The following is a 22,020-nucleotide window of genomic DNA, read 5'->3' as shown; positions in this document are numbered from 1 at the left end:
AGAGAAATGGTGCCACACTCGGGTAGAAGAAGGGAAAGGTGCCTCCCAGTACACGTATATGCCACAAGAGTTTCCTGAAAGAGTTCTTCACATTACTTCCTGACGGGCTGGGGAGCACTTGTATGCAACTGAAGCTTTCTTGTTTCATGCCCAAAATATTAGCTTGTGTCACTACCCAAGCAGAGATTTGGACTTTAAAGTGAGGGAGGCTGAAGGCAGTTAACCCTTGCAGAGAGAATCCTTTTTCCATCTGGCACAGGACACTTTAAAAATAGGGGTATAGGAATCCAACTCTCAGTAGTAACTGATAACATCAAATAATTGGTAATTAGTGAAGAAAAGAGAAGACTTGGAGTAACTCCTGTTATCTTTTATATCCACTTTCAAATTCTCTGCAACCCTCTTGTATCCAGGAATCTTGGTCTTAATTGCCTGGCTCAGAAATTTGCATTAATGTATCTGAAAATGAGAAGTCTTTTATATGGAATTCTAAGTGGACCTCCTCACTATTGAATCCAGCATCTCGTCTAGATGAGGAGCCTCAGTCTTGCAGGTAGAGGAAGTTGGAACTGCTCTGGGAGACATGGGGGCAATTGGTTCGGGGGCGGTAGGGCCATATCATGATTTACCAACAGGCAATTTAAACCACATCGGTTGTTTCTGACTGAGCAGGGGACTGATAAGGGAGTTGTTTGGAACAGTCACTGCTGCAGCGACGTGTCTTCTCTCCTCTGTCAATGTCATAAGCCCACACTCTCAGCCCTCATTCTCCAACCCTATTCAGCCACCACCACCCCACCACCCCTGCATAGGATCATCTACTCCGACAAGAAAAATCTCTAGTAGAGGCCTCCTGACCACTTCAAAACAAATCTCTTTATCCTGCCTTTCTTCTCCCAAAGGAATAAACATCCTGACTCCTTTAACATGCCAAGCACATTCTCTTCAACAACCTCTGAAACCTTCCTCATTTATCTCCAGTTTTTTTCGTTTATTTCCTTCATTGAGATTTTCCCTCATGTCTTCAAATATGTATAGATGCCCTTTCATTCCCTTTTTTTTTTTAAACTTTAGGTTGCCCTTAATAGGCTAGTGTTTCTCTTAATTTCCCCCCTTCCAGAATTCACCAGCTTAAAATCTATACTGCCTCCGTTTCTAAGTGTTCATTTCCTATCATGCTATAATCTGGCTTTACACAATTTCCTACCTAGGTATTCTCTCAAAGATCATTAGCGACCTTTGAACCAAAGTGGATGATGTGCTCTCCAACACCGCACATCAGTTGCCTGCCTCTTTTTTGTGTCCTTAGCAATACAGTATAGTACTGATACTCACCCTGTCTTTCTGACATTTCTTTCTGTTGACGCCTATGTTGGCTGCTTTTTTCCTAATCTTATAAAGCATAGGGGCTGATTACCTGCTTTTTCTTAGAAAATGTATTCATCTGTATTGTATGTCTTTTACTCAGGTGTAAATAACCTCCAAATTCTCATTCCCATAAGAGCTAATTTTAATTTTCCAGCATCCTGAGTCATTTCTCTTAAAGGCTCAAACCATGTAAAATCCAGCTCATTTCCATTTCCAACCACTGACCCATGTCCCAATTTTTCCATTAAGATTGATAGCACCACCTTTGCTGAGCCAGGGTATCATCTTTGACTCTTTCTTTTCTCTCCACTGTCACCAGATCCTGTTATACTTTCTTCATGTCTCTCACCCTTATTGCTTCATTTGCATTCTTATTATAACCACTCTAGTCCAGAAACTTATTAGTTTTGATCTTTACAATAATCTCTATTATCTATCCTGTTTCTCTCCATCCTACTCAGTTCAGTAGGTTTACCTGCCTTTTACACTGTCTTATGCAACCTTAAATAGATTACTTTCCATTATGTATAGCATCAACTACGTTTTCTAACCTAGCTTTTAAGGAGCCTAAAATTTGATCCCTTTTTAGATATATTTTCTGAAATTAATCTAGAGCTGACATTTCACCCTCATCCGTTGTGCGGCAGGAGTGTGGTTTGATGAATCGAGGGCAACTTCAAGCATGAAATACCATTTCCTTTGGTTTGTGAGCCCAAGTTTAAGCTAATTTAGCACCTTGCATTATCCCAATTAGCGTTATGGGTCTAAGGTGGCCACATAAACTATGTTGGCCCAATTAGACTAAAGGAAAAATCTTATATAAACTCCTCCCCACTCATTCCACAGGCATGGTTGATCCGGCTCTGGGGAAAGCAGAGCTGAGAGAATTGCCAAGAGATGGGTCAAGAACCATGGCTGAAGTGAGCTACTGCCTTCCAATTACATGAGAAAAAAGAAATCCTTTTTGATTACGTCTTATTGAGTTGGGTTTCTATTGCTTATAACTGAAAACATTTTCATATATTCCATAATGTCTTATCTAGTTAGGCAGTTTTCCTTGCTATCCACTGAACATACTTGTTTTTTGTTTACTGTGCTTTCTGTACTTGGACTGTGTTTCATATTGCTTTCTAGATACTCAAATCTAAATATCTGAATATAAATATCTGTACAAAATATGAATTTATATGGAACTCATACATCCTTGGAAGGCTCTCTGGTATCTGTTCTCTGATGACCGGAAGTGACTATGGAAGATATCCATGGATGAAGGACTCTACTGGGCTTGCACAATTTTATGGATTGTGAGTCAGACAATACTCAATATCTAAAAGGAAGTTCAGGTCACATGGCCATCCTTTGTATCCCATTGTGCAGCATTAAGTCTCTACAAAGCCCAGTAAAGAGTGAGGAGCTTTTTCTCAGGTATTCTTTTCCTGTGGATTGACAGAGGCTCCATAGAGCATCTCTATTTAACATGGACCCTTGATGCACCATTGGATCTGGTATCATAAAGCCCAGTTACACAGCAACTTGCTCAGTACTCTAAATCAGCTACAAAGTAGCTTAGTGGATTTGGGGACTGAGATGAAATAAGGTAGGTAGAGTTTTGGTAAGGTTCCATCTATCCCTCATTTGGCATTTATAGGGAGGAGCTCTCCAACTATTCCTACTCATAGTGTTACTGGGGCTTCTGAGTGTTTACTGGACTTCTCCTCCCATGGGTCCTTCTCATGGAAATGATAGGACTCCACATTTCCCGGTCATCAGAAGAACTAACACATATCCCCAAACTGTCCAACTGTGATAAGTATCAGGCTTTTGAATCTGAGCTTTGAAAGATTTTTAATTAGGGTCAGGCAGGAAATTTTAGTGGGAGCCATACAAAGAGAGAACTAAGAACATAATGACTGTTGAGTGAAGGCCCAATATTTGAATCACTCCTGTCATAAGGAAAAAGAGACCAATAGTGACTGGTGATGTCCATTTTAAGACAATGTGTGGCCATTATTGAACATTTGAAATATTCCCCAAAAAATAATAAAAAAGTGGTACAGAAGGGAATATCCCTCATCAACTCAGCAATCATCTCAGACTCTGAGTTAGCAAATAATTCTCTTTTTCTTAACCATAGTAAAGTAAAATATCACTGGCAGCAAGCCTATGCATTATATGAAAGCTGTTTAATGAAGAACAAGCATGTTTGAGGCTTATTAGTAGCTTAATCTAAAAGTGTCAACTGACAAAGAAAATAGGGTGAACGAAAAAAGCTTATTGAACAAGTTTTTCCATGGGATAGAGAACAATGAAATCCAGGGACCAAGATGTCATTGTTAACTTTGGAAGAAGAGAACCTGCACAATAGAATCAACTGGGAAGATTGTTAACATAGCAATGCCTGGTTTCTTCCGAAGAGATTCCGATTCAGTGAGTCCAGAAAGGTCAGGTACTAGAAAACATTTTTGAATCATCTCCTCAGAAGATTCTAGTAAGTATCTAAGTTTGAGAACCACTCAGGCAGAGGCAGGAGAAATTGTGAAGATGTTAAAGCCAGACATTAGGTGACTATTTCAAGCAGTCTATGTTATTAATGATGGAAGAAACAGATCATTCTCTACTACCTGGTATCAAAAACAAAGCTTATGCTGGAAACAGAAGCAATTACCTTGATGACCTTGGAAAAAATTGAAGATAACTTCACCAGTGGAATTAAAGGCAAGAGACTAAACCCCTGTGGACTAAGAAATTTAACTAGGGGAAAAAATCCTAGGAATTTAAGCCTTTTTATTTACTCAGTCAGTGCTATTGTTTCTTCTTGGGAAACACCAGAAGGTAAGATTGGAAAAAGAAGTTTAAATTTCAAAATTTCTAGCACCTTCATGGTTTCAAGGAGGCAGAAATGGATGACAACCTATACTGTTTTAGATACTTCCAAAGCAGTAGATATATTTTCATCTTAACTTGGCCTACCTTAATTCATCCCATATTTAAAAGTTGAGAAATATTAGTCTTGTCTAGGTCTTGGGTTCTTTTTAAAGAATATTATGTGAATGTAAGGCATTATGATTTGGCTGTTCTATAATGTACACAACTTTAAAACTCATTCAGAGAATCTCTTCATGGATCTATTTCATTAAATCTACACTTTTTTCCCCTAAGAAGCACATATTCAACTCTGTGTAAAGCAAAGTTCTGTTTGATTAAAGTAGTACTTTTTAAAATGACATTATCTTTTAGTGGCCTATACTCTAGTTTAGAGAATAAGTCATTATACAAAATAATAGGAAAAAAATAAAGATGGGAATTAACATATGTTGTATGGATTGAATTATGTCCCTCAAAATTTATATGTTGAAGTCCCAGTACCTCAAAATGTGACCTTATTTGGAGATTCGGTCCTTACAGAGGTAATCAAGTTAAAATAAGGTCAATAGGGTGAGTGTTAATCCAGATGACAAGTGTCCTTATAAAAAGAGGAAATTTGGAAACAGACACAAAACAGCAAGATTGCCATGCGAAGATGAAGGACACATCAGGGTTATTTTCTACTAGCCAGGGAATGCCAAAGGTTGCCAGCAACCACCAGAAGCTAGGTGAGAGGCATGGAACTGATTCTTCCTTGCAGCACTCAGAAGGAACCAGTCTTGCTGACACCTTGATTTGACACTTCTGGCTTTCAGAACTGTGAGACAGGAAGTTTTGATTGTTTAAGTCCTCCTGGTTTTTGGTACCTTGTTATGGCAGTCTAGCAAACTAATACAATATGATTAAATACCAAAAGTATGGTAACGGTAATAAGATGGTTGAAGCTTATATTTTCTGAGTTCGTATGTTTTGGATTAAGCTTTATGCTGAGTTTTATTATCTTTGCAACAACGCTGAGGGATGATATTGGTCTCACTATAGAATTTTTTTAAAGAGGATTCTTGAGAATATCACTGTTGGCAGTAGAGCAGTGATTCAATCACAGACCCATCTGATCTCAAAATCCCAGTTCAGCACTCTGCTCCAAGAGCAGTAGAAGAGACCATATGACTGAAGTTAGTGAATGGGGAGCATATGATCTATTAAAATGAAATAGAGTTCATGAGGGTGATGTGGTTGTTCTAGAGCTGGAATGAAAGAACGAACTAAAAATGTTGGAGTGAGTTGGAGAACAAAGCTTCTTCATGAGGGAACTAACCTGAGCCAAGACCTCATATTAGAAAATATTTGGGGATGAAAGGGAGAATTCTCAGGGTTTGTGTTGAAAAACAATGAGGAGAAACCTCTTGAGATGGTGGGAGTAACCTCTTGTGCAGTATCCTGAACCCCAAAAGAAATAGTTGTCATTTGATTTTCTGACAGTTTGGAGCCTGTGGAGGTCTCTGACAAGGAGAATGACATAACTCAATGGTACTAAAAAAAAAAAGCAAGCAGAGAATATTGTATCCACGTGAGGGGAAGTAAAGGATTTACTTTATTGAAAATTTAACAGTGTTACTGGGAGAGGCAGAGGAAATTTTCAGAAGTAGCCCTGTGTTTCCAATAGGTACTAGCTTTTCTCTATATGGAATACCATGAGAGGGTCCTCTTCAAAAGCAGGAAGATGGCCTACAGCAGTGGTTCTCAAACAGTAGCCAGTATTCAAATCACCTGGAGGCTTGTTAAAACATATTTCTGATTCAGTAGGTCAGAGGTGGTGCCTGGAAATGTGCATTTCCTGCAAGTTCCCAGGGGATGTTGATGCTACTTTGTTGGGGGATCGCACTGTGAGAATCACGGCACTAAATGAGTACTTTCCGTCTGTCCTGGGGCAGGCTTTTTACTGTATTCTGCAGGAGGATGCTGTGTTATAACTAAGAGAAAATACAAGTTAGTCTGGCATCCACAGAGGAATTGACCTCTTCATACTTGGTATGCCCTGACCATGTCCAGATTTTTATCTGTCCTCTCCATGTGGTTTCTCCTCTGTCTCTTATCCCTTGCAAGTGTCATTTTTGCTCAAAATTTAAACTAATTCAGTCATCTTCCCCAACAGAGGTTTTTCTCTGTTCCTCCTCTCTCCAGTTTTCCGTTTATGTATATATGTATTTAATTTATACTTGGAAGGTCCTCCTCTTGGAACTAGGAATACAGGTAAGCTCAATCTCATTCTGTACTCTAATGAAGTAATTAGGTATAGCCATATAGTGTTTAATGATACATTGTTTGTAATGATCAATGACACGTGGGCCCTTAATTCAGGATTATATAGCAGAAAGCATTTTGCAAGCATTTGGATGTGGATTTTCTTTTGTGCAAAAGAAAGTAAAATACAAAAGATTGAACTAACACAATTTAAGATTTTAGGTGTATTACTATATAAAACCCTTTGTATTACTATTTGTATAACTAAAGACAGTCTAAGATGTTCTTGAAAATTACTGAACCACAAGTTTTTTGACCACTAGTGTTGCTGCAAGATATAGTTTTGCAGGTGTGACAATACAGAGAAGTTTTAATCAGCTGTTACTTTAAGCTCTCTAACAAATTTTGAAGATTAGTTTTAGATCAGAAATTCTTATCATTGGAAGGGATGAAGAAACACTACATGTTCCCAGGAATAGTGACACACACACACACATAAACACATAGACAAACACAGGTACATTCCCTGTATTAAATAATTCTTGGGAGAGTCTGTTAAACAATGCCTTTGTATGATATTGAAAAGCAATGCCAACTGCCTTTTTGCCTTATTTCAACGTTTCGATACTGTTACTTAACACGTATCAAGAATAGGAAATATGCCGACTGAGTGAGGTACAATATTCCTATGGAAAATTAAACTCTATTTAGTAAGTTGATTACATCTTTCAACACGCTGAATGTTAGGTTGAAGTTTCTGTAGTTTTTTGAAGTACAGTAATGGCCACTAATATATATGTAAAGGATGAGCTGGAAACTTAATGATCTTCAGAAATAAGGGTTAATTAGCTTGTATAGTAACTATCAACATATGAGGATTAGGATTGTGGATTTTGGGTATAAAAACAGATGTACTTGTATGAATGAGAGAGTTAGTTTTAATAACAAATTTGTATGACTGTGTGACTGAGTCTTTGGGAATAGAAAGGAGTGAAGAAACCAAAATTAGCGTTTATGATTATTGAGATGTACAGTTAAAGAATTAAGGGACACTATGGTTATAAATATTTTCAGAAGACAGAATAAAGAAATGGCTATTGAAATATAGTTGATATACAATATTATTAGTTTCAGGTGTACTACATAGTGATTTGACATTTGCATACATTATGAAACGATCACCAAGATGTCTCTAACCATCTGTCCACATAGAGTTATTACAATATTACTGTCCATATTTCTTATGCTGTACATTGTATCCCCGCGGCTTATTTATTTTGTAAATGGAGGTTTTTACCTCTTATTCCCCTTCACCTATTTCACCCAGTCCCCACGTCCTCCCATCTGGCAGCCATCCATTTTTTTTCTCTGTATCTGTGAGTTTGTTTTCAATTTGTTTTGTTTTCTAGATTCTATATGTAAGTGAAAGCGTGCAATGTTTGTCTTTCACTGTTAATTTCACTTAGCATACTACCCTCAAGATCCATCCATGTTGTTGCAAATGGCAAGGTTTCGGGGTTTTTTTTAAGGCTAACACTCCATTGCATATGTATGCCACATCTTCTTTATCCAGTCATCTGTGGATGGACATTTCAGTTGCTTCCATATCTTTGATACTGTAAATAATGCTGCAGTGAACATCGGGGTCATACAACTTTTTGGATTAGATTCAAATCAATAGAATCAAATGTAATAGAATATGACTGATCATATCGCAGTTCTATTTATAATTTTTTGAGGAACTTCCATACTGCTATCTATAGTGCCTGCACCAACTGACAATCCCAACAACAGTGCACGAGAGTTCCCTTTTCTCCACATCCTGGCCAACAACTGTTACTTGTTGTAAAAGACATAAATTCGTGACTTTCATGTCAAGTCTGACATGAGGAAAAGCGTATTATTATGGCTGTAACCAGTGGGTGAAATAAACAAATTATTAAAAACTGTATACCTGTGGGGAACAAGATATGAGAATTTCCATTTTAAAATGTGCATTTTAATTACAGCCTTTTTAAAAATTAAAGTTAAAACAGATAATATGGGAGAATAGCAGACAACTCTAGAGATAGTTGAAATACCCTGATTAATAAAAGCCAAGAATTTGAAATTTGTATCTTCATTGATTGTATTAAGATGAGAACTCCGTATTTTTGGTAACACTTATAAAACACAAGTTTTATAAACTTGTCTATTTTTCTAATAACTTATTTAGAAAATAATTTTGCACAGATATCTGAAAAGTAAAACTCTTGGTTAGCTAATGCTATCATTAGTAAATAGGGATATTGATTATTTGATGTTTCCAAAATAATTTTCTGAACATGGTAAAAGTTTTATTAAGTATTAGCTGAGTGAATACTGATTGAATTAATTTAATCAAGACATATTAATTTGTGTATTTTTATTGAAATAATCTGCACAGTTGATTTCATTTGAATTTTACTCAGCATAAAATACTACAGTAAAATTGAAGTGTTATTAGGTTAAAAGTAAATATACCATCACGTTATTATCATGAAGGCTCTGGATCTAAAACCTAGTGTATTCCAGAAAAAGCAAAAGGCTAAATATGGATTTGATCAGTGTTCTTAATTAGTACTAGTGTCCAAGTAGACTAGATCAAAGCACATTATAGCCCTCATAGTCTCCTCCCACAAACCACACACACAGATGCTAATTTCACCACAAAATTTGGAGGAAGGGCAGTCTAGAGTGGACATGAATCTCCAGAGCAGGGAGGACGAGAGTAGGAGAAAACAGAAAAGATACTGTTTGCAAACGATACCCACAGTGCAATGATGGGTCACTTGCCACAGCCCAACATTAAGGCAGGAGATGCAGACAGTCTCTGGATGATAGAATCGCATAGGCCTTCTACCAATGAAGGGATGAGAGCAAGGATAGGCCAATTCTGGCTGGGCTTGAAACTTCTAAGGCATTGAGGGGCCCTCTTTAAGAAAAAAAGAAAATACAATGGTGAATAAAAAACTGCTAGGTCCTAATGGACCTAATGGACTTAAGCTTCAGTTAAATCCTCCTCTGGGTAGGGAAATCTCAAGAACTGCCCTTTCAGACTGAAATAAATCATAATTTTGATTTTTTTACTTCCTCATCCACAATTAAATCATCTCTTCATGATGTATAAATTACATGCAGTTATTTACCAATTATTCTGAACTGGAAGTTCATCATCTATGTAATTGTATAAGTAGTAGTCCTGGTTAGTCTCTAAGTTTGGTGTACAGATAAGATTACATAAATGCAAAAGTTAGTATCTCTTGGAAACAACAGAATATTAGTTATTTTACTTTACTATATAGGCAATGACATTCAAAATGCTCTCTTCATCTGTTACAGAATTCACTACATACTGACATATGATAAATTTATGGATATAATCCTAATAATAGGTTACGTTTCTTGAGAAGTCAGATGCCCTGTCCAGATGCTGTGGTTTGCATTGATATCTTGTTTAATAATCACAACTTAAAAAGTTATTTCTACTATGTAAAGGAAATAAAATGAAGCACGTAGAAATAACTTGTCAGAGGACATGCACGTTGGTATGGTGGAGCTTGAGTGTGATTAATGCCACCTGACTGCAAAGTCTCTGCTCATCCTTTTCCAGTCCTGACCGTATCGTGTATGTTGGTTTACCAGGGTACCACACAGAGTGGACAGTGAATAAGTAACTGTCCCAGATATTTAACATTTATAACTTATTGTGGTTCTAGATAAAGAAAATATTCATCATGGAAGCTGTTTCAAATACAGGTTAACCCTTTCTCTTGTGGCCAATTTCTTGAGAAAAAGAGATTTTTCTCTTTTGGTATTTTGAGTCTAGTCACCCTGAGGCAGGAGACAGATGGGCCCCCAGGGCAAACGGTTTGAGTTCCTTCCTTCCTTGTGGACGGATACTCCAGCCGGGAATAACAAGACAATTGAGAGAGGAGTCTGGGCTCTGCCCAGATAGATGATAAGAGTCCACATATTCCTCATTCTTGAAGTCAGGAGACCTCCCCGACTACACATGCAGATGGAGTCACCCGTGTCTTCCCATGGCCCCACTCTACCCCTTATACACATCTACCATGATGCCTGTAGTACTTCTGTGCATTTATTTCTTAAACATTTATCTTTTTTTAAGTGGTCTGTAACAGCGGTCCCCAACCTTTTTGGCATCAGGGACTGGTTCCGTGAAAGACAATTTTCCCACGGACAGGGGCCAGGTAGGGTGCGGGAATGGTTCAGGCGGCAATGCGCGTGATGGGGAGAGCCAGATGAAGCTTTGCTCTCTTGCCCACCGCTTACCTCCTGCTGTGCTGCCAATACCGGTCCGAGGCCCAAGGGTCCGCTCTGTGTCCTCATACAGCGACTTAGTAAATGCTGCATTAGATAACTATTAATAACATGGCCTAAGAAATTGATTAGATACATAGAAAAGGGTCCAGGTTGAATTCGGGGGGAGTGGGAGGGTCTGAGACCAGGAGATGGAGTGAAGGTGAGTGAATGGGACACAAGACAGAAGTTGGAACTTATCCAATGACCATCCCCACCCCCCATAAACTATAAAGGCATATAAAATATATATATATTTTTTCTTTTCTATAAATACATTTGGAAGGTGGCTCCCAAGCCACTCTAACCCATTAAGCCCTGTCCTTATTAATCTTTTCTAAATAAAAAGGATGTTGCTGATGCCCAGTAATGTGGTGGGTAAACAGCTGTCTGGACTAGCCATTATCAGTCTAGTTCAAAGTAAAGGCTCTTCCTGGGGCCAGAAAGCAGGATTTTTAGAGGCCCCCAGTGGGCAGGAGGCAGGTCGCCAAGAATCAAACAAGGCAAAACAGACATGTGCAGTAGTCATAATCATGCTAGTAAGAATTAAGTGCCTCAGCGAGGCATGTACAGGAATTGGAGGGGGAAGGAGAGGCCTTCAAAACTTTTATGTCTGAGCACTCACTCCTGGTTTGAGAAACACAATAAAATGTCTGCCTGGGTAGTCATTATCAGGTAGATAGGACGCTGGGCTGGGCTAGGAGGTGGAAGGGGCCTCCCTGCCCCTCAAGAGTTCCTGACCAGTGAGGAGTCCTCCATGCTCGCTGAGGGGGTGGAGGATCCAAAGATCTTGGCAAGAAGCCCTCTGTTGGAGCGGGCCTGGTCCTGAGCGTTGGCCAGGCGAGCCCGTTCACGTCCTCCTGGCCGAGCTGCCTTCCGGGCCCTCAGCTCCTGTTCAGTAGGACGCTGGGCAAAGGCCCAGGAGACGTTCGGGCGGGTAGAGTCCCCATCAGCGGCAAGGAAACGCTGTCCGCGCTCCACGCTTCGAAGATAGAAGTCAGTCTCACGCTTGGCCTGGGCAACCTCAGCCCTCAGGCGCTGCCTGCGTACCTGGCGCTCAAAAGCAAGATGCTCGCTGAGGTGGGACCAGGTAAAACGGTGCAGGTACTGCGGAAGGGAAAACAAGAAAAGATCTGAGGAGGGCAGATCTGGGATGGAGAGGAGATGGGGGGGCCGGGGCCAACAAGAGGTGACAGGGGTGCGCCGGCTGGGGCTGGGAAGACGGAAGGCTGAGCGGTGCGGCAGACAAGCCGATCCCCTCACCCTGAGGTTCCACAGGTCATAACGGAAGGGGCTGCGCCTGCGGGAGCCCATGGGCGTGTTGTGAAGACTGGCCGCCACACGCTTGGCTACTCGCTTGTCCCGGAACTCCACCCAGCCCTCGGTGTAGTCCTTGCTGTACTTGGACCGCTTTTTTCCTCCCGCAGCGTGGGCTGCCGCTGCCTTCTTCTTGCGCCTCACGAACCCGTCTGCGAAGCAAAGACAGAGCAGTGGTCAAGGAGGCCAATACAGCACCCACTCAACTGCACCTCCCATTCGCCGAATTCTCCAAACCTTCCCTCAGGCCAGAGTCCCACCTCAACGTCTTTGCCCGGAAGCGGTAACTGCAAAGTCCACCCTTTTCCCCTTGTCTAACTCAATCCTTTCCTCAAATGTTAACTCCTTTATCAGGTCTGCCCTAAACGCTCTCTTCAAAACCCGCACAGGCCCCCAACCCCAATTCCAATTAGTGTCTGTCTGTATGCGAGCTGGGGACGGCCGATCATAAACCTTCTCTAGACCTGGGCCGCGATGACAAAGAGATACGTTCAGTTTTGTGGGAAAACCACTGAGATTTTAATTCAGGCTGTACCCATTTAACAAACTGGTAAATTCGGCTCAGGAAAGATGGGCGGGCGGAGCCGAAGTTAAAATCCAAAAATTAGCTATCCGAGAACTAAGGCTCAGCGAGGTATATACTGCGCTATCCACATCCCATCGCCGCCTCCTAAAAGACATGCGCGCTACCGATTTACCAAAGAAGCCGGACGCGGGTCCCCGGCTCCGTCAGCGCCTCGGACCAGGGCAAGCTGAGACAACAGGACATGCATTGCGTGCTCACTGCCAGCGAGCATCACCCTCCTACCCTCACCGCCAAGGCCTGAGCACTTACCTTCCGGCTGGAAAAAAACGCGCCCGACCTCGCCGTAGGCGCTGAGAAGGTTCCGTACGTGCAAAGGCCTAAAGCGGGGCGGTATGTGGCCCAGGTACACAATACCTGGCACTACCCGTTTCTTGCTGCCGCCAGCCGCCCCTTCGGATTCCTCCTGTTCCTCCTCTGCCTCTGATTTCTGATCACTCCCTTCCAGAGGTTCCAGCTCAGCGGCTGCCTTCTCGGATTTCTCTGCCTCCATGCTTGCGAGTAGGTAAAGCAGGGCAGCCGTAAAGCGCCGCGCCTCTGACGCACACCTTGTGCGACTGCCTGTGTCGAGGGGGCGGGGTCGGTCCGGGTGACGACAAAGGAAAGGACAAGATTGGGCGGTGCCCGCGAGTCTAGGCCTAGAGGAGAGAGCGGAAGTGGGTCCCGGGTCTGTCGGGAGATTCAAAGCGTGAGAGAACTTGAGCTGATGAGGCAGAACCGGAGAGGTAGAGCTCCAAGTATAACTTACCCTATAGCACTCCTCGGTGAGATGCAGAAGGACGGGATGAAGCAGGCTCTTCCGGAAGTTTTGGAGAACTATTTTGGGAGTGAGGGGAGGTTTCTTTGTGTTCTAGCGGTCAAAATAGCATTTTACCCAAGGGACTCGGGTGAGACTCAAGGTTGGGGGATGGCTCAACTTCTAAAGGTTACTTAAATTTCAATTTTTAAATTAAGTTTGAAATTTTAATTATTTTTCAAAATTTAACTTAGAGATTTGAATATTTTAAATTTAAGTTTTGAAAATGTAATTTAACTTTGCAAATATAAGTTTTTGAAATTTAGTTGAGATTTAATTTTTGAAAATTTCATCTGTGACCTTTTCATTTAGTTAAAAAAATTTTAGTTTAAAATATTAATTTAAAATTTGATTTTGTGAATAAAATGTCTAAAAAATTTTAATGTTTGACAATTATTTCTTTTAAAAACTTATTTGGCGCCTGTTTTACATTTGTGTTGATGCATGGATTCGTATTTATACTTATGTTACAAATACCTATTGTCAAATGTATACGTGGCCCTGATTTAGGCGACTGCCTGTACCGCGAGCTTTATTCTCTCCAGGACTTGTTTTCACAGTGTTGGGGTCCAGGGTAGGCCACCCAAAATTATGCCTCAATGGCGTACTCGTTATTTTGAGTTAAAGGTACCGAAGAAATGGTCACCACAAGAGGACACTCTGACTCACCTTCTGTCTCGCTGAAGCAACCTTTGTTGACAGGCTCTTAGGCGTACCTGAGGATCGTTTGTGTGTTTATACACTCATTCCTACAAGATCTGAGCACAAATGACTGTTCACTGTTCAATTTTTCTGTCGTGTTCAGGCCAGCAGTGTCAATGACAACCTTTCAAAAACGGAATCCTTCGAGCCGGATTCGAACCAGCGACCTAAGGATGACCGAAAGATCAAACACCTACAGTCCTCCGCTCTACCAACTGAGCTATCGAAGGGCCTTTGAGAAAAAAGTCTTAGAATACTTCAAATAATCTTTACTCAATCCTGTAGTTTTGTTTTGACTATAAGTTTATTTCAAAAGTAGAAGCAAACATGAAGGATGCTAGAAATATTCTAAAACTGATATGGGTAGTGATTATAGGAGTATACTAAAAAATTAATGCCCTTGAACAATAAAGAGTTGTGCTTTAATTCATTATCCTGTGCCCTTGGATACAATACAGATAGGACCATCACCCTTGACACTCCTGCTGTCTCATCAGCTTAGCGCCTCCTCTCTCAATCAGAAGTGAGCCATAAATGAAAGGGTTTTCCTAAATGGGTTGAAGAGGGAGCTATTATCTTGAAGCGGAGTTACTGTCCAGTTATTCTTTTGTTATTCTTTTGGACCGGAAGGAGTTCACTCACTCTATGTGTATGTTTGATTTGTTTCGGTCTACAATTTTCAAAATTCTCATCCTTCGAGCCGGATTCGAACCAGCGACCTGAGGATATCTAAGTGTTGTACCTACAGTCCTCCGCTCTACCAACTGAGCTATCGAAGGACCACTTATGGCCATTATTTTAGAATCTCAATCCTAATGTCTATCCAGATGGTTTCCGCTTTGATCATATTCACTTTTGAAAGTATAATCAAATTTAAGAAGTCTTTTAAGGCACTGAATGGGTTCTATGTCATGATCTGGGTAGTTGGTTTCCTGGGTTTAATAAACATGTAAGATCCATTGAGTTGTACATTTAAGACGTTAGGATATTGTTCTGTGTATATCTCAAAACAAAAACCCTACCGGTATCCCATGCCCTCCTCCCTAAGCATTATATACCTAGGGTGAATTCCCTGGATTACGCCCGATTTCCTGCTGTCCCCTATAATTACTTTCTCCTTTTTCTCTCAAAAGTGTCTAGGTTGGCTCGATAAATGATATAATTACGTAAACACAGACATTTGGGTTGAAGAGGATCCCAAGGTTGTGAACAGAGCATATCCAGTGCATTTTGGTATCATTGTGATTCTCCTTTCTGAAAATCTAATGGGAAATCGTGTGTATTCATAGCTCTAATGATGAAATATGTGGAGTGTGTGTGTGTGTGAATTTTCTTACTTGGATAAATAATTTGGGTGGTTCATATTATATTGCATAATTTTTGTGGAGCAATTAAAGTGAAACAAAAACCCCTAAAATTTAAATGCAAATATATTCTTTTTTCAAAGAAAATCATCAAACATCGAGGTTCAACAGAGATTGCCTTACACTTGTGCTTAAAGCAGAAATATACACAAATGGAGAATACACTAAATTATCTGGAGAGAAAAGGCTTTCTTTGGAAATATGCTTAAGGAAAAGATTAAGTGTATTTCTCTATAAAATATCTGTGCTTATTTCTACAAATTTATACAAAACTATTATTTCTACAAAATGATATTATTAAAAAGAATTCCAAAACTTTTTTTCAAATGGCAATTGCCAATGCATTCTATTAGGGGCACTGAGAGGACGTAGTCGATATTGAACTCGGTAATTAAATCCCTTTCCATGACAAACCAAGAAAATATCATCTAGCAACTTTCAGTGTTCCTGACCTAATAGAGAATTGGCAGCGGGAGAAGAGAGACTGTAGGACGTGGAGTTTCTCTTTCATTGTCAAGTGTCCTCCTATCTGCGCCTTGAATACAAGGTGGAAAACAGCGGAGATGCCAACAAGTGTAAAATTTCAGCATGGTGCTGGATTCAGTTGCTGCTACAGAATTGTCGTCTCTTGGGATGCAGAAGTCTTCCTGGGATGATACTTAGAGGAACAGGAAGCTCTCCAAAAGGAAACAGAAAAGACAAGTCCACCTTTCCTCTTCCTCCTCCAACCTTGCATTCTCCCTCTAGCTTCCTTTTTGGCAAAGCCTAATATGGAGCCGTGTGGTTTACCTCCTTTATCACAAGGCAGATTAAAGAAGGATGAGTGTCTTAGTCTGCCCTGGCTGATGTGACAAAATACCACGGACTAGGTGGCTTAAATAACAGAAATTTATTTTCTCACAGTTCTGGAGGCTGGGATGTCTAAGATCAAGATGACAGCCTTTTAATTCCCAGTGAGAGCTCTCTTCCTGACTTGAGAGAACGCTCTGGTGTTTCCCATTATGAGAACAGTAATCTTATGGGATCAGGACCCCACCCTAAGGACTGCATTAACCTTAATTACTTTCCAATTTTGAATACAGTCACATTTGGATTTTGGAAGAACACAATGCAGTCCAGAACAGTGAGCTTAAAGTTGAATCAGTAGTTTAACAACTGGGAAAACTTCCATGTGAATTTTAAGATATTATTTTTGATCTTCATTTTACCTCTGTGCAAGCTAAGCTGTTGAAATTTTAATACCTAATCCAATGTACTGGAAACTAGAACTCCCAGCTCATGGTTGAAAGCCCCCAGTTGCTCCCAGTTCACAGTCAGTCATCCCAAAGCTTAATCCATGGATCTGAGCTATGGAATTAGTCCACTTTCTTTCACTCCAGTTCCACACTTGTACCCCTAATAGAATCATGGAAAATAAATGGAGAAAAAAAATGAGTGGAGGCCAAATTGACTTCTGTAGCTGGGTAAATTCTGTCCAAGGAGAAGTGAGGAGAGAATACCCAGTCGGTGGAGAGAATCAAGGCAAGGCTGACCTTGAGCCAAGTTTTGAGATGAATGGTGGGTTTCTACACACCCACTTAGAACATCTGAGTTTTGAACTCTTTTGTCTCAAATGGAGGGGGTGCAGGAAGGTGGAGGATTTCTTCCCACAGAAAGTTATTCACTTTATTTGTCATCCCTGACTGCAATGAAAAAGAAGAGAAGAGCAAGCATTAAGGGCATTAAAAGGGTCCTGGAAAGGCCTGCACAGCATGCCTGCACAGCATAGGGACATAGAGTCACTTTCTTAAGTAAAATGTTTCATCTCCATTTCATCACTTTGTCCCAATTTCATTGAGACTAGAAAATAACATTAAACCAAAAAGAAAAAATGTTTCTAATGATGGAATTTCAGACAAAGAACCAGTTGACGGGAAGGGTCTTCACATGGCTTTCCTGCAAGTGATGGGTCTCCGGGAATGCTCAAGAGTTCTCCTCTGAAGAACTAGCTCTGTGAAGTACCGAGCACCTAAGCACAGTACCTGGTACCTAGTACTCCACAGGCCCAGAAGAAAAAGAGGCAACTACTACTTTCGGTTTTTTTGCAAGGAATCCAGATCTAAGCATGCAGCCATGATTATATTCACTTCTATTAGTGTTTACCTTAGAAAAATAACTTGTACACCCTTGATCGAAATCGGGACTACGAAGCCAGAATGAAGGGAGAAAATAACTGGGACGCACACCCCCTCGTGACCTTGTGTCCACCGACGGTGATTTTTATCTATAAAAAAAGCCAGACAGAAAGCAGATTAGGGGACATTTGTAGGAACTCTGGAGAATCTGTTTCTGGTACTAGCAGAATCAATTGGTGGAAAATTTAGGAGTGCGGGGATTGGCAGGAACTATTGGGATGGCCAAAAGCCTAGTCTCATTGCCTGAGAAACTTGATTTGCCCTCCTGGATGTACCTACAATTTCCTTCCGGTCCCCGGTTTCCGTAGATATGATTCCAGTGTTAAACTCTTGCCCAATTTCGAAGACAGGTGTTTCTATGGATTCCACGCCCTGGTCCACCTGCACTCTGCAGTCTTCTCTCAACAGGATCCAGTACCGTAGAACAGATTATAGGTGGCGCCCCAGGGGCTGTTTGATAACCCGTACTTTGTCCTATTGTCTAACGCCAACTAGGTACCAAGGTGGCCACGAGTTCTGAATTACATTCGGATATTAAAGTATGGGAGGCAGAAGCATCTAGTAGGGAGGGGAATTAGCTCAAGTGGTAGAGCGCTCGCTTAGCATGCGAGAGGTAGTGGGATCGATGCCCGCATTCTCCAGCTTTATGTTCCGCCTACTCTTTGGCCTTTATTTCCATGCTTCTGTAAATAAACACCTTGCTCCAACGTTACCACATAAGGGCCCAGTTCCTAATTGATGGCCTCTCCCTTCTCTCCAGTGACAGGATAGAGAAGGTTGGATTCTTAGAGATTTCTCTCGCCTTTCGAAGATTTGAATATTGGTCTCTGCCAGGTGGATTTACAAATCTACACTTCAATTATTTATGCATTAATATTACATTTTTATCCTCAGAATCTATTTCCCACATGTATGACCTATTGAGGGCCACCTCAAGTTCTTACAACTGGAACAAATAATTTCTATTTCTTAATGAAATTTTGAAGAGCCAAAAATATGTAGGTATGTTTGAGATTTGGTTTTTTTACATTCACTCGTCCTCTTTTGGAGTCATCTGGCTGTTTCTACGGGGTGGTGGGGCCGCTACTGCCAATTGATACTGGAATATTGCAGAATATGGCCCAATTATGGGAGGGAAATTGCAGTGGAGAACTTGTTTGGGTTGGAATCTATGGTGCGTTGATGAGACGCTCAGTCCAGGACTATCTAATAAAATTTGCAACCAAGGTCCATGTTATCTTTGAAAATTGGACAATTTTTCTTGTTTACTCTTTTGCCCTCGAGTCGCTTTCAAAGAGCAAGGGAGCTACCAGTTTAGACCCAAGTGGGTAGAAAATTCTATCAATTTTCCCCTTGTCTATTATTTTTAATTCTAAAATTTGTCTCTTCTGCAGTGGTTCTCAAACCTTGCAACACATTAAAATCGCCTGGGAGCTGTTAAAACTACCAGTGCCTGGATCCCACCTTCAAAGTGCCGCAACTAAAGGCGCTTTGTAAAATAGTCCCAGGTGATTCTGACATCCACCCACTTTTCTGCGCCAGGGTTGAGAATCACTTTAACGGAGAAGTGGGAGTAGTGCCCCAGGGTCCGTGGGCGACTGCCAGTAGTTGAGCGTCCACCTGGGAAAAAAACAAACAAAAAAAACCTTCGGAGAGACTCAGGACTCTAATACCACGAGAGGGCGCCCGTGCCCAACCAGTTACTAACCTTTGGTCAGCTATGTTCCTAGCAGGCCGCCCCTCCCCTAGTCTTGGGATGCCGGGTAGGGTGGCGGAGACTTGTCACTGGATCCCTTGCTTAGGGGACCCACCTCTGATCCGCCTGCTTGGGGCTCGGGACTTTTTTGCGGCACGGGCCCTTTATGAACTATGAGCCTGAAGTTTGATCGCGTATTAGTAATTATTACGGAGAATAATAATTAAACAAATTAGATTCGTTGCACACTGAGATTACTCTTAAAAAGATGCACAGCAAGGATATATATAGCTGAGATAAACCTTCTTAAGGGTGAGGGTGAAAAAAGCAGACGCAAAACGTGAACTCCTTCGAGCCGGATTCGAACCAGCGACCTAAGGATGCCTGGTTAGAAACATACTCACTACAGTCCTCCGCTCTACCAACTGAGCTATCGAAGGAATCACAGTAACCGTTTTCCCCGCAGAGCATGCCATCTCTGCACGAGGTTGGAGAGCCATTGGTGCTTATTGTTTTACTCACTAGTGCTGTTGATTAGGTCTGCTCTAGTGGCCTCCACGTTTTTTTTGTAACCCAGCACTCCTTCACAGGACCACTGCCCTGGACCAAGGAGAAAACGCTAGCACCCACTGGTTTGCAAGAAGAAAATAAAATAATGAGGTATGAGGAACTGACAAAAATTTAGCAATGAGTGTCTTTTACTGTGATGAATGAATTTAAATAACCAGTCTTAGATAGAATTTGAAGTACTTTAATCTGCAATTTTAACAGATAATTAACAGAAGGAGGAGGAGGAAGAAAACAAGCACAGGGTTAAACTCTTCAAAACCATACTAAGACGTTCTTAATTGACATTTAGTCCCTGTAGATAAACCGGACGAACACACTAATTCTAAACTCAGAAAAAAACTGTCGATGGGAAGCTAAAATATTTTTTAAATTATCTTAACAAGGTAGAAAGTAATGTCATTCAAACACTAATTTTACAAAGTGTGAGCCTAGTCTAATTTTCTGTGACAGTCTGAAGCTCAGAATGGCTATTACTCTCATGTAAGTGAAATCCACTTGAGGTGGCAACAGACATCAGGAATCTTTGTTCTTCACGGTTCCACTAAAAATCATTACATTGTCATACAGTGGAGCCATACACATAGGACAAACGATCCCCCTTGTGCAAGTGGAACATTGAGACCAGTGTTCACTCCTCTATGGCTCAAGATTTTTTTTTTTTCTGAATTGGAATTAAAAGCAAGTTGCTAATCACTTAATTTAGCCATTTAGCTCCTCAAGTCTCCATGAAACATCTGTTTTGAGGGGGGTAGTCTGAATAAATTAAATATACAATTTTATCTCCTCCCCCCCAACCCCAATTGACTGAATAAGTTATCCTATTTTATAAATGTATTTAGTACTATCCATTTTGTAAAAATACGCTTTTACAAAAAGGATCCATTTCTTCCTTCCTTTTCTCCCACTCCACATTATAGAAGATTCAGACAGACAGAAAGCTAGACAGGCCTTAAGGAGCCTTGAGAAAAGAACAAGCAGATTTGAGGGATTCTGAGGAGTGTGTGTGTATGTGAATAACTTGAATTCTCGTAGGTCAAGAATCACGTCTGGTTCTTCCATATATATCTAGCCTTCTACACAATAAAATATAACTGTGAAAATATAAGAAGCAGGCAAGTTTTGGTGTTCCTTTCTTTTTCGCCTTCCTCAGTATTCTTAGATGCAGGTGGGAGATGAATTTCGAATCCCACCACAATAGGGAAGAACAAATATGACTCTATACTGGATATGTTTCTTTTTCTTTAACCTTTGCATTCTATTAGTTTTGCTATAAATTAATCACTAGAGGGACGTTGCCTAAGGCTTAAAGTATACATAATGGCCCGTCTCAAGGAACCCTGCCTCCCATGCCTGAGGGGTTAAGCTAAAAATACCTTTGCTTAGCTCCCAGGGAAACATCCTGACCTAGCCTCCCTGTGAATGGCTGCAGGAAAGAAGAAATTAACACATCCCCTCCCGAGTCTGGCCAGAACCAGGAAATATTTGCAACAACTTATCGCCTTTTTTACTTTATCTCCTCACCTCCCCCTCTTTTTTCCATAAAAGAAACTAGCATCCAAAGCCAGGCAAGATGGTTCTTGAAGACGTTTGTCTTCCATCTTCTCGGTCTGCCGGACCTTTGCTTTCCATTGCTTTTGTTCGGTCTATAGCTCTAGGCATACATAATGGCCTGCCTCCGGGAACCCTGCCTCTCTGCCTGAATGTTAAATTAAAGTGCCTTTGTTCAGCCCACAGGGAAACACTCTGCCCCTGCCCACCTGCGAATGGCTGCAGAAAAGCAGAAATTAACGCATCCCCTCCCCGAAGATGGGCCAAAACCGGGAGGTCTTTTGTAAGACTTAAAGCCTTTTTACTTTACTTCCTCATCCCCTCCCTCTCTCTGTTCTATAAAAGAAACCAGCGTCCAGCCCCTGTTAAGATGGTACTCCGGGACGCTAGATCACCATGTTATCTGACGCCTGGCTTTCCGAATAAAGTCACTATTCCGTGCCCCCAAAACT

The 22,020-nt window shown here is 41.0% G+C and overlaps 1 protein-coding gene and 4 non-coding genes across 6 annotated transcripts; 1 reads left to right on the top strand and 4 right to left on the bottom strand.

The window, feature by feature from the left end:
- Positions 1-8,866: 8,866 nt before the first annotated feature.
- Positions 8,867-13,252, bottom strand: ABT1 (activator of basal transcription 1). 2 transcript variants are annotated; one of them, XR_003437582.1, is made up of 4 exons: positions 12,971-13,252; positions 12,082-12,287; positions 10,792-11,925; positions 8,867-9,430 (listed from the first exon to the last, which is right to left on the bottom strand). XR_003437582.1 is itself a non-coding variant. In XM_027128567.1 (3 exons), exons 1-3 carry the CDS (start codon positions 13,209-13,211, stop codon positions 11,545-11,547), a joined length of 828 nt encoding a protein of 275 aa, XP_026984368.1. In that variant the 5' UTR covers positions 13,212-13,252; the 3' UTR covers positions 8,867-11,544. The 2 variants fall into 2 exon arrangements, 1 of the variants encoding a protein (XP_026984368.1); XM_027128567.1 differs by having other exon boundaries at positions 8,867-11,925.
- Positions 13,253-14,355: 1,103 nt separating this feature from the next.
- On the bottom strand, positions 14,356-14,446 carry TRNAY-GUA (transfer RNA tyrosine (anticodon GUA)). The gene is given in 2 exon segments: positions 14,356-14,391; positions 14,410-14,446. It is a non-coding gene; the product is annotated as a tRNA-Tyr (tRNA).
- A 461-nt stretch (positions 14,447-14,907) lies between these two features.
- Positions 14,908-14,995, bottom strand: TRNAY-GUA (transfer RNA tyrosine (anticodon GUA)). The gene is given in 2 exon segments: positions 14,908-14,943; positions 14,959-14,995. It is a non-coding gene; the product is annotated as a tRNA-Tyr (tRNA).
- Positions 14,996-18,322: 3,327 nt separating this feature from the next.
- Positions 18,323-18,395, top strand: TRNAA-AGC (transfer RNA alanine (anticodon AGC)). Its single transcript has one exon. It is a non-coding gene; the product is annotated as a tRNA-Ala (tRNA).
- Positions 18,396-19,796: 1,401 nt separating this feature from the next.
- On the bottom strand, positions 19,797-19,890 carry TRNAY-GUA (transfer RNA tyrosine (anticodon GUA)). The gene is made up of 2 exons: positions 19,854-19,890; positions 19,797-19,832 (listed from the first exon to the last, which is right to left on the bottom strand). It is a non-coding gene; the product is annotated as a tRNA-Tyr (tRNA).
- Positions 19,891-22,020: the final 2,130 nt, after the last annotated feature.

The sequence above is a fragment of the Aethalodelphis obliquidens genome, unplaced genomic scaffold, assembly GCF_003676395.1.
Source record: "Aethalodelphis obliquidens isolate GAN/ISIS:26980383/991018 unplaced genomic scaffold, ASM367639v1 scaffold34, whole genome shotgun sequence".
In the NCBI taxonomy this organism is placed as follows: domain Eukaryota; kingdom Metazoa; phylum Chordata; class Mammalia; order Artiodactyla; family Delphinidae; genus Aethalodelphis; species Aethalodelphis obliquidens.
The sequence above is the reverse complement of the archived record's forward strand: the minus strand, read 5'-3'. Positions and strand labels throughout refer to the sequence as shown.